This window comes from Lipomyces tetrasporus (genome assembly GCF_029532465.1).
Source record: "Lipomyces tetrasporus strain NRRL Y-64009 chromosome Unknown POJ06scaffold_3, whole genome shotgun sequence".
In the NCBI taxonomy this organism is placed as follows: Eukaryota; Fungi; Ascomycota; class Lipomycetes; order Lipomycetales; family Lipomycetaceae; genus Lipomyces; species Lipomyces tetrasporus.
The window spans coordinates 1,750,273-1,765,593 of NW_026611598.1; the positions used below are offsets into that span (position 1 = coordinate 1,750,273).

Consider the following 15,321-nt stretch of genomic DNA (forward strand, 5'->3'; position numbering starts at 1 on the left):
AGCATTAAGTCATCATTCGATGGAAGCGATTGAAAACTTAATAGCGCCCTAAACCCTAAATAATCGGCCGCCGGCCCGGCCGAATTAGGCCAGGGGCTGCCTCAGGCCTGTATTTTTGAGTCAAAACTCAATTCGCTATCGCTAATCAAATTCGTAGAGGATCTCGGACGACATCACCGGATCCTCCCTTCTGATTAAGGTATTGTCTTCAGAGACCATCAAATATCGTCAATCTACCAGATCGAGTCATAACTGGAGACTCTGAAAGGAACATAAATGTCAGGTATTGCGATTTACAAAGCCACGACCGCGCATCCCGGCGACGTGTCGGCGCTCAAAGCACTACCTGCATCCACCAAGCCGGAAGATCTTGTGGCTGTTATTGGCAAGACAGAAGGTAATGGTTGTGTGAACGACTTCACCCGAATGCTGTCTTCTACAGTGTGGGATCCGCATCTTGAGGCTTCCGGCGGTATTTCCGTGTTCTCCGGCGGCACTGAGGGTGTTCTGTCTCCGCACGTGTCGTTAATCGTCAAAGAGAATGACTACGTCAATGAAGATGGATCCAAGCAGTATGAAGAAGGTCTTGTTGCCAAGGTCGGCGGTACTCGAGACTTTGAGCCGTGGGAAATGGGTACGGCAATTCAAGCCAAAGTCACGGCTGAGACGATCAAGAAGCTAATGGAGGAATTGGAGGTCGAGGAAGATGATGTACACATGGTGCTCGTTAAGTGTCCGTTGTTGACGACGGCAAAGGTTGTCGCGAGTACGAAGGAATGCGTTACGTCTGATACGTACAAGTCGATGGGATATTCCCGGCTTGCGACTGCTGTTGGCATTGCTTTGGCATTGGGCGAAGTTGCTGAAGATGGAATCGAGGATGCGTTGGCATCATATGGGCAACGGGGTTGGTCCTCTCGTGCGTCTTGCTCGTCTGGTGCTGAGCTTGAGAACTGCCATGTTGTTGTTTTGGCGTCGTCGAGGAAGGCTAGCAACCCTTATCGTGCCGTTCACGGGTACATGTCGGATGCTATCGATTTAAAGGTCCTGTTGGAACTAACGTCGAAAATCCCCGAAGGGGCCGAGCGAGTTCAAATTTTTGTAAAAGCAGAGCCTTCTACTGACGGTCTTGTGAGAGGCAAAAGACATACTATGATGACGGACAGCGATATTCAGGGAACCCGACATGCTAGAGCTGCTGTTGGCGGTCTAGTCGCCGGCGTTTGGGGCGAGACAGATGTGTACGTTAGTGGTGGTGCTGAAGGACAGGGACCTATGGGCGGTGGCAGTGTTTGCGTCGTCTACAGGGTCTAAGTAGTGTGTAAATATGTACTGGAAAGATGTTGACATTGCATGTTCAAGTGGTTACGTACATTGCATGGTAGGAGTACACGCTGAATATTGCATTCCCGTTTAATATCAGCCACCACCCAAGCGATCTATCCGCATTCAATGTTATGAGACACAGATCTGGTTCGGACTCGGTATTTGACTAGACTTAGACAAGAAAATGGCATTCCACGTAAATGCAAAGAGCTTTAAATACACAAACTGAGCGGTCTTTGATAAGAGTGCCACCAGTAAGCACCAGGAGCCTTACGAACAGTACATCAAATGCCATGGAATTACAATCACATCAAAATACTAACGCAAACTAAGACTGCTTAAAGAACTATATTATATGATATATCCTAAAACGCATTTCATTTTACATATCCCATCTACCGCTAGATCGATATCCATCCAATTTTTACTGCTCAACGTCACAAACTTACTCCTCAGCCTCCCGGAGAAGCGCCTCCCGCTTCTCGTTAACACGCTGCTGCCGTCTCTCACGGGCAGCACGGTTTCTGACACGACGAGCCTCGGCCTCGTCCTTCAACGCGCGCTCACGGGCCTTTTCAGCCTTAGCCTTAATAACGTGCTCAATAACCTGGCGCTTGTGCTTGAAGGTATTACCCTTGGCGAGCTGGTAGAGTTCGTGGTATAAATGCTTGTCGATCTTGCCCGCCGCGCGGTACTTGGCGAGCAGACGGCGGAGGACACGCTGGCGACGAAGCCAGACGATTTGGCTGGATCGGAGTTAATATCTCGCTCGAGCACCGCAGAAACAGGAACGTGCATACCTGGGCATACGGGCATCCTTGGTACCCTTTCTCTTACCGAAACCGGTGTGTCGGCCGGCACGCTTGGCCTCATGGAGCGTACGAGTGCTAGCGCGGGAGTGGACAGTGACGGGCTTCTTGATGATCAAACCATCGCTAATGAGTTTGCGGATTCCCTCACCTACGGAGTGTCAGTCACATCACCTGGACCTATTGCATTTCCCAACCCATGTCCATGTATGCACTGCAGATGAATGTATTAAAAAGGCACGTACGGCTGTTAGCGTTGGTAATCGCGGTGGTCTCGTTGGGATCGAGCCAGATTTTTCTCTTTCCGACGCCGAGCACTCTGGCGGCGAGACGCTTCTGTGAGACGAGATTGGACCTGGCATGTCGTATTAGCATTCTTATTCTCACGCATAAATGTTGCTCCGAGCAGACGGAGATATTGGATCGGCAAAATGGTGCAATGATTGGTTGTGCGTGTCTACTCCTCCCACTTAACGTGCCAAACACCATATCGTTCGTTGGAACGCATCCAGCCAAAACCAATCCAGTACGATTCAATTCGAGCCTCGTCCCGGCCAGAATGCATCTATTCACTCTCACAAAGTATCCCTGCAATCTCCTAGCTCCGTCCGTCTCACCACACACACGCCCAATCATCACATCACTTTCACTGAAGCATTCCCCTCAAATTCGGTAACCACAAAGCGCAATACGTACATTTCGATTTACTTCCGGAAGTGTTGCTGTATGAACGGGGTGGCCGGAGTTGCTGAGACACTATCGTAACGAAGAAAAGAACGGCAAGAAGGGCAGCGTTGGGCGTTAGGCTGACTGCGCGCACACACACAAAGTCTCACACAATCTACACTGACGCTGGGAACAATTAGGTATGGGTTAGGGTGCGAGTTTTAGAAGACGGGTGTGATGTGTGTATGTGTAATGTAGGGTTTGTGTGAACAAGTGGCTGTGACTGCTTTCAACCTCTAAGGATTAGGTTGCCCTTGAAATGTTAAGTTTTGCTACGCTCACTAGGCATTATTTAGGAAGCACGTAAACTTGAGGCCTACGCGGATATTTGCAACCGCTGCACAACACAACCGGTTACTTTCAACGTTCTGACTGATTTAAACTTTGATAGTCATCATTGCTAGTCAAACTACCTGCGACGATACGGCTATGAACCAAGTTGCTTTTCATCCAGCCACCTCAGCAGGCAATAAGTTCTAACAACTTCCCTAAACCCAAGCGCTCCAAGACTAGCCTCACCCACTCCATCATCTGCGAACAAAACACGTTCAATTTCGTACAGAATCGTAGCATACTCTGAAACCGTTTCATGCGGGGTCGTCTGCTGGAGTAGAAACAGATATCGTCTGGCCGTGTTACATGCCGCTACTTCCAGTAGAGGATCTTTAGATATATTGGCTGACGGCGTGGATAATCCAAAGAGAAGAGAGTGTGGGTCAGTCATTATGGTTAGGAAATGGTCCAAGACGAGCATAATTATCCCTGTATAGTGAGCACGGCCATGTTGTATTGAATTGTGATTGCTTACCTTTGCGGAGACCGGAAGACCGGGCCGCGGTAGACAATAATACTTCAGCGTATGCGCCAGGCAATGTATCAAACCCGGCAGCTGCCGGACATTTGTTGTCGTGTCCGTCGTCCATGCCATAATGCTCACGGCGGGAGAATACTGCAATTCCGCGGAGAATACCACGTAATACCCTTGTCAGGCATTCCTGGAACTTGATCCTCTCTATAGATCCCGAGGGTTCCTCAGACCCTCGGTCTTCCGCTGCATAGGCAGTACGAAATGAGACCTGTTCCAGGCGCGATATAATGAGCCCGAAAACCTTAACAACATACGGCGGCGTCAACACTTTCTGCGGATCGTCGTCGGATGGTGTAATATATTGTTCCAAAATATCGATATGCTCAATGATGCGTGATGCGGAACTGTATCCGTCCATCAATAGTACTCTCGTCGATTCTCGAAGCGTTTCTATATGCGTCACGAATCGTCAGCATTTCAACCAATGAAACCAGGCTTTCAACAAACGCTACCGGAAGCGAAAACATTACTGTAGAGGGCAGGAGAACTATCAGGTGTGCTATCAAGTTTGACAATACTATTGCTTGGGCTGTGCTTAGTGTTGTGGTCAACATTCTCGTTGCTATCCTCGATTGGCTCTATGGTAGTCAACGACATCTCATTCTGAGGACCGCTAACAGGACTTAGCAACGTCAGCGACGCTGTTGCAGGCTCGTCTTGCACAGATGTTGTCTTCTTTCTGCTTTTGTTGTCCTCGTTTCCCTGTTTCACCTTTCGTTTTTTTGCTAGTCCGAGTTAGCACGCGTCTTCCGCCTATCTCGGGGCCAATGACACACTTACCAGTGTCCGTCTTCAACATATCAACCTGCTCCTTTAGGTAACGCAATTCACGTATCGTGTCGTCATATCTCGTTTTCCAAAATTCTGCCGGATCCACGCTCGCGAGGACGCGTAACTTGTAATCTAATATTCATGATAAACAAACGCCCACTGCCCACTGCAGAACTCGCGTCACCGCAACGGTAACAACATACCGGAAATACTGACATGGGCCGGTTTTGTTCGAACAATAGCAATAGCCTAGATTCGGTCAATGTCCACGACTTCGAACTTACACACACGATCCGGAGTCCTAAACAAAAATTCAATTACCAGCGCCAACTTAAAATAATCCGGCGGTATCATAACTTTCCGCGCGTTACTTAGCGTCTATCGCGCTATCCACATGGTTGTTGACTTACTGCTATCAAGTATAGGTCACATACGAATTCGCAGGTTTTAACACTTTGCCGCATTCGAGGATTGTTTGTGTTTGTTGCCGGACGCGTTCAATTCGCGTTTCACCCTAACCTTCGACGTCCTCCCGGCGTGTAGGGACTTGTATCAATGCTCCGAACATTACTCTCGCGGAACTGCCAAAGCGGAGAAGACATATCCTGTAAATAGTGTTCTTAATAAAGTACCTTTTTTTCGATGTCGTCGTGCAATGGGTTCTCGCCAGTAGAGGGAGTCGACTACGAAGAAACCGTCTCTTTCACGGATTCGAGGGATGCTTCACTTGAGTTGAAATTAGACGCGGGCTGCAGTCCTCAAAAAAAGCACGGCTTAGTCACCTTGTTCCAGACGGGCGTCTCCATGGGATATAATAATCCTCATTGTAATTTGTATATGGGACGATCTCATTACGTGTGCTGATTGAGAAGTTCAGGTCAAATCTAGGCCTCGACGGAGAATTTAAATTAACCGATAATTATTGGTACCTATTTCTCTAGGTATCTAATGGGCTACAATCGTTCGACAGGTACACTGTTGTAATACCGGTCAGACTATCGTCAGAATATGCTCGAACGATGTGTACATAAAACGTCATCATCCAGCGTTTTTGGTGGTTGCATGATTTTGCCGTACTCATAAAGAGCAGGCTGGCGCAACGGAGCCTGTCTCACGATCGGACTCAGCCATTAATTGAAGATCCCATTGGGCTTTAGAGCAACAAAGCACGTGTGTCAAGTAGAATCCGGAGCGAAATCTAAACTTTGCTAAGGCGTCTCATGCGTCATTAATTAATAGCAAAATTTAATGCATAACTTAACGATCGAGGACACAGTGACAGAGCACTGCCGACCATGAGGGAAAATCTTGGTTCACACTAAAATTTATCACACTACCACCCTATAAAATCACCCTATAAGTTCAAAACAGAACAATGTGTACATATACCCCAATCGAAATATAGAATAATAAATACTACCATTATTATCGCGGCAAGAACAAGTACAATAACCCGAAATACTTTAGCAAATAGTACAGCACAATCCCATTTAAACGTATATCAACCATAACGGAATAGAAGCTAATATTCGAAGTGGCAAGGAAGATCAAAGCACAGTAATACAAGAGCAACGATTTAAACCACCCGGAAACCCTACAAAAAACACGAACACCATATTTTATCCTATAAACCAAAAACATTACCGCACATGCCAAATTTACGTTGCTCGTCAGCCATACATGGGAATGCCATGAAAAGCACGGCATTCTCCGCCTTCGACGTGATTCTCTACCCAGTTCTCATTGCAAGCGAACAACATCCCGCACGCAGCACACCAGCCGCGCATACCAGCCCGCTGGTCAGACCGTGTGCCGGCCGGGTAGACAAAGTGCCTCGACTTCAAGTGGGTTTTGTACGTATCCCGTCTTGAGAAGCCGCCTGTTGAGTGGCATGGTGTCGAGGATGTTGGATCAAAGAAGGGGCAAGTGTAAGCTTTGTTAACGGCGTGCTTCTTCAGGTGCCGGGTTAGATAGCCCTTGATTCTGAATTTTGACGGGCAGTGCGGACATTGGAATGTTGGTGCAGACGTAGGTTGGCTTGGGGATGCCGATCGGGAATGCACTAGTGCATGTCGCTTGCCTGGCGAAGACGACGGCGAGCTGTTTGATGACGTCGGCGACGACACCTGTGGCGAGCCCATTGACGAGCGCGGTGAGGACGATGCCGTGGAGGAAACATCTGCTATGTGTGGCACTGGAGCCTGCGCGACTGACATCTGGGTGTCGTCGAACATGAAATGCGGGTGCGCACCATGCGGATATGAGTGATTGTGCGCCTGCGGCGGACCAAACGGCGGCTGGAACACAGGCATAGTGCTAAAAGGCATCATCTGCTCGGGCTGAAACTGCGGGACAAACTTAGAGTCGCCTTCCAACTGCTCGTGTTCGCCAGTGCCGGTCGAGTTAGCGACCGAAAAGTCAAGACTGGCGTTGCCGTCAAAGAACTTGACATCGGGATGGAAGTCGACATGGTCGGAAAAGCTGCCAGAGAATGTGTAGTTATCATCAATGGACCCGCTGGCAGGCGAACTATCGTCGACGAGCGAAGGTGGGGACCAGGTCGTCGATTCAGCAGGCGAATACGTAGACGAACCTACAGACGCAGACGGCGACGGCAAGGGCTGGTTGACGGTTCTAGGAGGCAGGATCACAGACGAGGTCTGCACAGTCGGATCCGGACTCGGGACAACAAAGCTGGAGGTGTCGTTGGCTTCAAGCCCATACGACGGGACAGGGGCGTAAATCGGACGGCTGTACGGCGCCGCGACTGACTGGCGCTCGTTGCGGCGACGGACAACGCGGGGCACAGAGCCTGGGGACGTGGCATCGTCGGCGTAGCCAATGGAAGTGCGACCAGTCCCAGAGGCGGCGAGCTTATTCCGCATCTCGGCGATGTACACTTCGAGCTCGTCAAGTTTGTTCAAGAAATCGCCTTGATCGGCAGCGGTTGCAGGCGGCGCGTTCAGTAACGGCTGGTCAAGAGGGACAAGCTGGGGAACAAACTGCTGCTGGGGCTGGAACTGGACCTGGGGGGCAAACTGAAGCATGTACGAGGAGGACGACTGCATCATACCGGCGTCTGAGAGGTCGAACCCTACAAGTTCGCCGCCAGCGTTGTGGACCTGGAGAAGAGTCGCGGACGGGTCAGTAGCGCAGGGCGTGGCGGTCTGTACGTTCGACAGACTTGTTGAGCTGGCGCGGTCAGGGCTCGTGGCTGTTAAGCGGAAGTCGAGAATGATCTGAGGGAACAGGTTTGCAGTTCGTGTAGTCGCAGGCGACCCGGAGTCGGCCCCATTAGAGGTAGACTTCGTACGGGCGACCTCAGCCGGGGTGACGAGGGGTGCAGGCTCATGTTTCGAATCGATGCGCTTAGATGCAGGAAAGATCACACTCAAGAACGAGGACACTAAGTACTTGGGTCCGGAGAAGAGAGACGCGAGAAGACCACCGGTCGAAAGAGGTGAGACTGTTGTGACAATTAGACAGCTTTTCCCAGCACAAATTCCTTCATTCCCAGGTCTATTAAACCGGATTTTCAATTGAGCAGTACATACAGAGTGAGAAGACGCCGAAACGCGGAAATGCGTAGGTGCGGACAAGGTTGGCTTGTGAAGAGGTTGAGGTCGCGACGGGACTAGCTTAGCTGGTGGATTAGTTGGACCGCTGGCGATGAAAATCGAGACGAAACTGGCCCACAGCGAGGACCAGTGGGTTGGCGGAGCGGCGGACATCGCGCAAAGGGAGCGGCTGCTGGACAAGCGTGCCGAAGAGCAGCGAGTTGCGGGTTGCTGTGCTGTTGCGCTTGAGTTGAGGGTGTCGAGGGGAACGAAAAGGGACAAGAGTGACGATGCGTGACAAAGGCCGCGATGGACGAGCAACTTCAGCCATGCTGATGAACAGCAACCACCACGTCCAGCGGGGGACGAAGCACTAGGGTTGGGGCTTTGCCCGCCATGATGGATCCGACTGCCATGGTGCAAATAACCGAATAACTGTTAGGTGATAAAGCACACAAACATACGAAAAGTGGCACCAGAATAATACCGGAAATGGATTCGTCCGAAAAAACGCGCCTCAGCAGATGTGGTACAGTGCACTTGCGGAGTACTTGCCGCATACTTATTGCGGTTACGGCGCATATGAGACCTGCACATGTGTTTGCAGTCACGTGCGGTGCCGTGCGTTTTTAGCGACGCTCGGCAAGTCGCGAGATTTCCGGATTGAGCCTATTCTAAGAAATGTATGGGTGACGAGGCGATTTACGGCCACAGTTTAAAGCTAATTCCAGCCAGGCACAAATTCAATTCTGCTGCATTTTTGTTAGACGATATCCGCTCATTATAGATCCGAGTCCGACGAATGCGGGGCCCCAGAATAATCTGATAACTATCCATCCCCCATATCACGACGCTGTATTCTAAGACGGAGGTCATGAACGCTCGTGCTTGTACATATGTCGTGATCCTAATCTGCTGGTGCGTCTGTCATGCTTGAGGCGATGAGGCGCTTGAAGCACGGCGCGAAAGGAAATGACGTCCAAGTGAGATCATATTAATAACATCAATTTATTAACAATAATGGTCTCGAGTAATTTTCGATTCGCCTTTCCGGCTATGATAGCATACGCAAGCTGATTCCTTGGACTTCGCCATCGACCGTCAACCATGTGATTCATATGCTATCTGCGTTTCTCGTATTCGGACATGGTGATCTTCTTGGTCAGTCATAGGCTAACAATAGGATTGGCGAATGAGTGCCAAGGCAGGATCAAATACGGCTTACAATTCAACATGTGTGGATCACGGGCAATCTCCCCGCAAGTACCACATCGTGACGTTATTGTAATACAACTCCGTCACCCCGTAAATTCTGTCGTCAGCGTTTCAGGCTTGCCATGACATGTCTCAGTGCGTGGCCTGACTCAGATTTCGGTCTCGCCTATATTTGTCTCATCGAGCTGCTTCCGTGTACAGCGGATACATGGCGCCGCAGCTGATGGACCCTTGGGAGGCATTTGGGCTTGACTTAACTCGTGCTCTACATGGGCTAGATGACGGAACAGTCTTGCCCTAATCTTGTCTATCGAATTGGGCATTAGCCGATATTTGTTCGAATCCCTACCCTTCGGCGCAATCAAGTGCCCGCTCTTTATTCTCTCTGATCCTGCCACACGACCAAACCGTTGAGCGGCTTAAGCCGTGAAGAGCTGAGTCCTTTGTAATAGTATCCTGGCGCACGCACGCAATACACTCATATTTTTGAGCGGGTTTTCGGAATACATGAATACATGGTCGTCAGCCATTGGGCCCATTGGATGTCCAGTCGGTATGTCCAGTCGGTTTGTCACTTTTTTACTTCTGAATTTTCAGTGCTCTTGTTTAGTCAATATTTGTATACCGCAGATGACTTTATAGACAAAAACAAAAAAGTAGTTACTCTTGCTATCAGAGATGGGATTCTGCAGTCACGGCAACGTTTGTTATACGGCGGGCACGCGTCGCCAGTCGAATCCACCCGCGCGTTTTCCCGCTATTTTGCGTACCAAATATGACGCGACAGTCAGTAAAAGTTCCATATCGTCGAAACGTCTTGTGAACAGCAATATATCGCGCAATTGCGACGCCTGCACTGTCGGTGATATCCGTAGGTCTGGGTCGGCAGTTAGCGAGGTGACGAATTTACGGAATCGGACCAGGCCCACTGGGATACGACTCTCGCGACCAATATGGACAAGATTTGCGCACACAAAAAATATCGTGTGGGATTCTTGTGCATCAGATACCTCAGGACCACAGGTGTTTGGCCTGGTATATGGATAACCAGATATATATATCCTAGACTCCACTTGCGAGAAGATGCAGAACGACGGCAGACGCACACGGCGTGAAATCTCTCGCGCTAGTCCGGATTGAGCTGGCACGGACATCAGTGCCTCGTGCGGCTCCAACTTTGTTCTGAGACCCGCGTGCGGCATTCCAAGACTCGTCGCAGCCGAGATTCAGGCACTACTACACCTTGCAGCCCTCCGCCATTACGACCAGCAGCACCACCAGCAATTATAATAAATGCATCATGGATAGCAACAGGGCTCTGATCGACAGTGATCGACAGCGAGTGAAAACTCCACTACAGTAAATGGTAGCGTAAATTGGAATTGGAGTGCCGGTGGCCTGTTGGACGCTTGCTTGTAAGAGGAAGCAGCTGCAGCCGTGAGAGCGCCCCCAGCCTCCTGAATTAATTTGTCCGTTTCCACTCCACTCGCTTACGCTTTTCGACGTCCTCCATTACCGGCCAAACACTACCTCCTCTGGCTCTGACTCTGCTGATGCTGATGTTGCTGCTGCGACTACGTGGCGAACGGTGAATCCCTTGGCCTGACCGCCAGACGCTCGCACTCATCTCTACTCGATCCCGTTTCTTAGCCTAGAATAATTCTCCACCTCCTCTTCTCGCGCTCGGCAATCGCTCCAACCGCCTCACAAGACCGGCCAATATACTACACTTGTCGTCTACATGCAGGTCTGCTCCTCCGCACTGTTTAACCGCGCAAACTTCAACTCCATCTCCTCGTCGTCGTCGTCGTCAAGATTCTGTCCCACTCGTCTTACAGCCTCGGCTGGACTCAGAAGCTGCGGTACGACAGCATGCCCGTCGACCGCGAGCTCTTCCCCGAATCTCCGCCGGGAGAACCTCGCAGGGCAGCTCCAAGACCAACCACGAGCACCAAACAAGATTCGGCCACGCTGCATGATATCCTTGCCCATAGCTTGCACAATCTCGATCTCGAGTCCGCAAACCGTGGCCGGGGTCAAATAGCGACCGACCCGCCGCCCCCGCCATCGTCGTCCTCGCTCGCGACCGGGTCTCAGCAGCACGCAAAAGTGCAGATCCCGACCACTTGTCCGAGCAGACCGCCGCCAAACCATTTTCCGTCGCCACTATCGCCTTCCGCATTGCGTCGACCGCATCCACATGCGCGACCGCTATTCATACCTCAACAGTCTTCGTCGCTCAGTCACGAAGCGCAGTACTTGGGAACTGCTTCGATCGACCCCACGATCGTCCCGTCCCCAGACCAGTCGCATTTCTCCGCAACGCATCAACTGAACTACTACGCACAGTATCCACGGACATCATTGTCGTCTGATGGCAGCTCGTCCGTGCAGTCGTCCATGTCGTCGTCGGCATCGATATCGCCTCCCTCGTCATTTGCATCGGCCGCGTCGGCGTCGGCCGCCGCCGCCGCAGCAGCAGCAGCAGCGAGTGAGCGGGACCTGTTCTTGCAAGCTACAGAGCTCGACCTGCGCATACCCATGCTGCCGGACCCTTCACCGCTGTCAGACCCAGCATTCTTTTTTTTCAATGGCGCGGGCGCACAGGAAAGCATGACCGAAGAGCTCGCCAGTCGGTCGAAAGGCAAATACCGTGCCCACTCCCTCTCGCCATCGACAGCTACTCCGTCACGCTCGCCTTCACCTTCTAGTGGTATGGCGCGCGAAGAAAGCTTCCACGAGTACCTCTACAGATCACGGGCTCGCACCGCAAGTCCGGCGCTGTCGTCGCGGCACGGATCCCCACGACCCCGGCCGCAACCGATAGAACAGGTCGGAATTCTCGCCACAGCTACCGCCCCGGCTTGCCTGGCGGGCTGCCTAGGGACTGCTACCGAAACACCTGTCGCTCTGCGAGTCCAATTCCGGGAGGAAATGCTATTCGGCGACGGCGGATGTATCGACGACGAGCCGCTTGACGAAGACCGGCCCGACAATGCTCGTCATCGCGAGTCGCAGTCTTCCGTCGCGTCGGCCCGGGAATCAGAATACGAAGCCGATGAAGACGACGACGCCGACGACGACGTTTCCGACGAAGGCGGCGACTTCGCGCGGGGCCGGACTCCGTCGACAACATACGACCTGCCGCACAAAGCAGTACGGCAGGTCCGGCAGTATGATGATCGAGACGTGCTCGTCGTGTCGCCGCTCAGCGACGTGCCCCGGCGGGAATTATTCCCTAGCATCAACCTTGATGATGACTAACTCGCTCGACCCGTACATACGCCACTCCGATCGCTTAGCCTAGGCTGTTTACAGTCCACACAACAACGGCAATCCATATTGATTCATTGTACATTCTTGCATCTCTTAATCCTATGTTTAATTTGCGTTCCTGGTATAATTTAGATCGATGATGGACTCTTTTTTTGCCTGAGGTTTTTGTGTTATATCTGAGTTATTAGCGTCCGTTTGTTTATGTTTTGCTGTTTAACTGGGTGTTTCCTATAAGGTCTGCTTTAATTTTTAAGAGTTTACTCATTTGTTATAGTCAGTTTTTTTTTTTTCGATGAACCAGTCACTTACCATAGATTGTATGCAGTAGTTGGACCGGGTGAACGACTCCCAGACGAAATCACATGAGCGCAATCACAGCTCCGTGTTACCAACCCGGCAGTAGTCATTACCGGGGCGTCGCGAATTCCCAAAGCTTGGTTAAAACGAATATGTGAGCAGGTAAAGCCAGCTGGTTTGATGTGGCCGACTCACCACGCGAAACGTGCGGCGGTCCTGTCAGACAATTAACGTTAAAGTTTAATCAGCGGCTTGTGCACGCTGCTGCATATCTACGGTATAACACTATTTGTATTTTACCCCGTTATCCGCTATACATAAAGAAATCACAAGAAAGTCGAGGCTTAAAAGACTGGTGGACAGGACGAAGAAGAAATAATTACTGCAGCAAACATGATACGACAACCATGAAACTCGAAGTCATCAAAAGAATGAACTTGTGCCAAAAATTCCGACGTTTGTAAGATAGCAAAGATGCAGTGTAGGTAATGCGGGCAAAGAGAAGGCGACGCCGGCGTTGTCGTTACAAGACAGCCCCGCGCTCGCGACGTACGTCTAGTGAGGACTAGAAGCGCAAAATGTTCCGATCGCTCTCTGAAACGAATATGAAGAGCAAAATGCGCTCGACACAGGCAACCAACGAAAATCCCAACCCGAAAGATCGCCATATGGCTAACGCTTAGAAATCGCCGCCAAAATCACCGCCGCCATAGTCTTCGCCGCCACCCTGATCCACGACAACGACGTCGGGGCTCATGGCGTCGGCGAGCAACATGCCGCCCACTAAACCGCCGGCCGCACCGAGCGCCATGCCGGTTCCGGCACCCATTCCACCCATTCCCGATCGTTGGTGTTGTTGCTGTTGTTGTTGTTGCTGTGCGTACATAGGTTGTTGCTGCTGCTGCGGATAGTATCCTTGTTGCGGGTAGTATCCTTGCTGTGGATAGTATCCCTGCTGCGGCGGATATTGCTGGGGATAATGCTGCTGCGGATATGGCTGTTGTCCGTACCCGCCACCACCATAGGCGCCGTGGTCGCCTCGATTCTGCTGGACCTGTTGTGGATGTTGTTGCTGGTGTGCCTGAGGAGCGGATGAATATGCTGGCGGCGCGTCTGCACCGGCCGGCTTTTCCCACTGCGACTTGCCGGTTGCCAAATTAACATAGTAATACCTAACCATCCATCATCAGCCGCAGTCCCATGCACCTAACTAATCATAGCCAAACCATAGACAAACAAATTGGGATTGCTTACGTGTTGTAGTTTGTGTCGTACTTTGCAAGCCAGCCTGTAATCGCGAGGATCAGTCAGCACGATTATCGCCAAGAGCGGCGGTATGATAACCTGTACGTACCTTCGGGCACTTGCGGAGCGGCAGAAGGGGGTGGACCGGGAGGTGCACCTCCGGAACTCATGTTGTTGGACTTGAGGGGTTGACTATTAACGATAAGAAGCAGAAACAGTTAATTGGGAGACGGACGATAGCAAGTTATTTCGCACTAGTGGTAGTCGTGAATGGCGAGCGGAAGCGGGGCGGGTGTTGGATTTGTATTTACACAGCCGTCGGCGTTAGTTGGTGCGCTGACTTTGGCCCTGCGTCACGTTTTTAAGTTCTATCCGCCCACAATCTACTGGTCATAGTTATCAGTTAACTACCACCATTTTGCACTGGCTTCCTACCATAAACCGACCAATATGTCGACGAACTGGTCCTCGAAAATATCGGTGATATTATTCCTCGGACCACAAGACTTGGAGCAAGTTATTAAGGCCACGGTCGGCAATTTCATGGGCCTAGGCATCCGCTACCTGCACAGCCACTGTAGTCAGTGTGGTATTGGCATCGTCTACCTCTAGTGTTGTTAACTGCTGCTGCGCTGTCTGGATTTACAGTCATGGTATCGCAGTTCGTGTTTTTCGACGCACGCTCTGATCAATCTCGATAGATATGTAGACCAGCCATGTCTAGTTAAAAATCACTATACCTGTCAGTTAACTCAGATTGATAATATCCTTAATAGTCTCCATAAACAATATATATGTCGTACATAACTACATATTAGTAATGCCAACCTGTCGCATCTTATTGCTGGGTACCGCAGACTATTGTTGGTTCATTGGCAGATAATAACTCTGCAAGTATGCTTGTCGGCAGGATATCTTTTAGTATATGAATCAAGATTCGCTTCGTCGCGAGTTAACTAATTGGCGACTGACCGCTTATTTGCCTGCAACCCTATTCGTCGCGTGGCGAGCCACCTACACCCTCAACCACCTCAGTGTTTAGTGCGAGCAAGTTATGGGAGGCGCAGCCGCAACGCGCAACGCATCGCCGCCTTGGGACGACGGCAGCATCGTCCAAGTCGGCCCGTCCTCACCTCATCAATCAGCACCCCTTATACGCGCTCTGGATTAACTCCACAATCCTAAGTTCGCGCATAGAACCTGTTCCTTTACCACCCCGCAACTGCAATTC

The 15,321-nt window shown here is 50.9% G+C and overlaps 6 protein-coding genes across 6 annotated transcripts; 2 read left to right on the forward strand and 4 right to left on the reverse strand.

The window, feature by feature from the left end:
- Positions 1 to 87: 87 nt before the first annotated feature.
- On the forward strand, positions 88 to 1,652 carry POJ06DRAFT_80906 (cyanuric acid hydrolase/Barbiturase). Its single transcript, XM_056191592.1, has one exon. It carries the CDS (start codon positions 277 to 279, stop codon positions 1,312 to 1,314), a length of 1,038 nt encoding a protein of 345 aa, XP_056045744.1. The 5' UTR covers positions 88 to 276; the 3' UTR covers positions 1,315 to 1,652.
- On the reverse strand, positions 1,543 to 2,965 carry POJ06DRAFT_80892 (ribosomal protein L19/L19e domain-containing protein). Its single transcript, XM_056191591.1, has 4 exons — positions 2,832 to 2,965; positions 2,381 to 2,490; positions 2,127 to 2,286; positions 1,543 to 2,072 (listed from the first exon to the last, which is right to left on the reverse strand). Coding segments are annotated over exons 1-4 (573 nt in total). The 5' UTR covers positions 2,834 to 2,965; the 3' UTR covers positions 1,543 to 1,771.
- A 209-nt stretch (positions 2,966 to 3,174) lies between these two features.
- On the reverse strand, positions 3,175 to 5,230 carry POJ06DRAFT_249305 (uncharacterized protein; the record flags this gene model as incomplete). Its single annotated transcript, XM_056187151.1, has 5 exons — positions 4,822 to 5,230; positions 4,704 to 4,749; positions 4,510 to 4,632; positions 4,182 to 4,454; positions 3,175 to 4,119 (listed from the first exon to the last, which is right to left on the reverse strand). Coding segments are annotated over exons 1-5 (1,013 nt in total), but the record flags the coding sequence as incomplete, so codon positions are not given.
- A 564-nt stretch (positions 5,231 to 5,794) lies between these two features.
- On the reverse strand, positions 5,795 to 8,231 carry POJ06DRAFT_294799 (uncharacterized protein; the record flags this gene model as incomplete). The annotated part of the gene is made up of 3 exons (XM_056190482.1): positions 5,795 to 7,966; positions 8,055 to 8,138; positions 8,162 to 8,231. 3 exons carry the CDS (start codon positions 8,229 to 8,231, stop codon positions 6,171 to 6,173), a joined length of 1,950 nt encoding a protein of 649 aa, XP_056045747.1. The 3' UTR covers positions 5,795 to 6,170.
- A 2,913-nt stretch (positions 8,232 to 11,144) lies between these two features.
- POJ06DRAFT_266904 (uncharacterized protein) lies at positions 11,145 to 12,536 on the forward strand (the record flags this gene model as incomplete). The annotated part of the gene is made up of 1 exon (XM_056189194.1): positions 11,145 to 12,536. One exon carries the CDS (start codon positions 11,145 to 11,147, stop codon positions 12,534 to 12,536), a length of 1,392 nt encoding a protein of 463 aa, XP_056045748.1.
- A 508-nt stretch (positions 12,537 to 13,044) lies between these two features.
- On the reverse strand, positions 13,045 to 14,400 carry POJ06DRAFT_81039 (uncharacterized protein). The gene is made up of 3 exons (XM_056191593.1): positions 14,200 to 14,400; positions 14,100 to 14,133; positions 13,045 to 14,017 (listed from the first exon to the last, which is right to left on the reverse strand). The coding sequence occupies exons 1-3, from the start codon at positions 14,258 to 14,260 to the stop codon at positions 13,525 to 13,527; spliced, it is 588 nt and encodes a 195-aa protein (XP_056045749.1). The 5' UTR covers positions 14,261 to 14,400; the 3' UTR covers positions 13,045 to 13,524.
- Between the last annotated feature and the right edge of the window lie 921 nt (positions 14,401 to 15,321).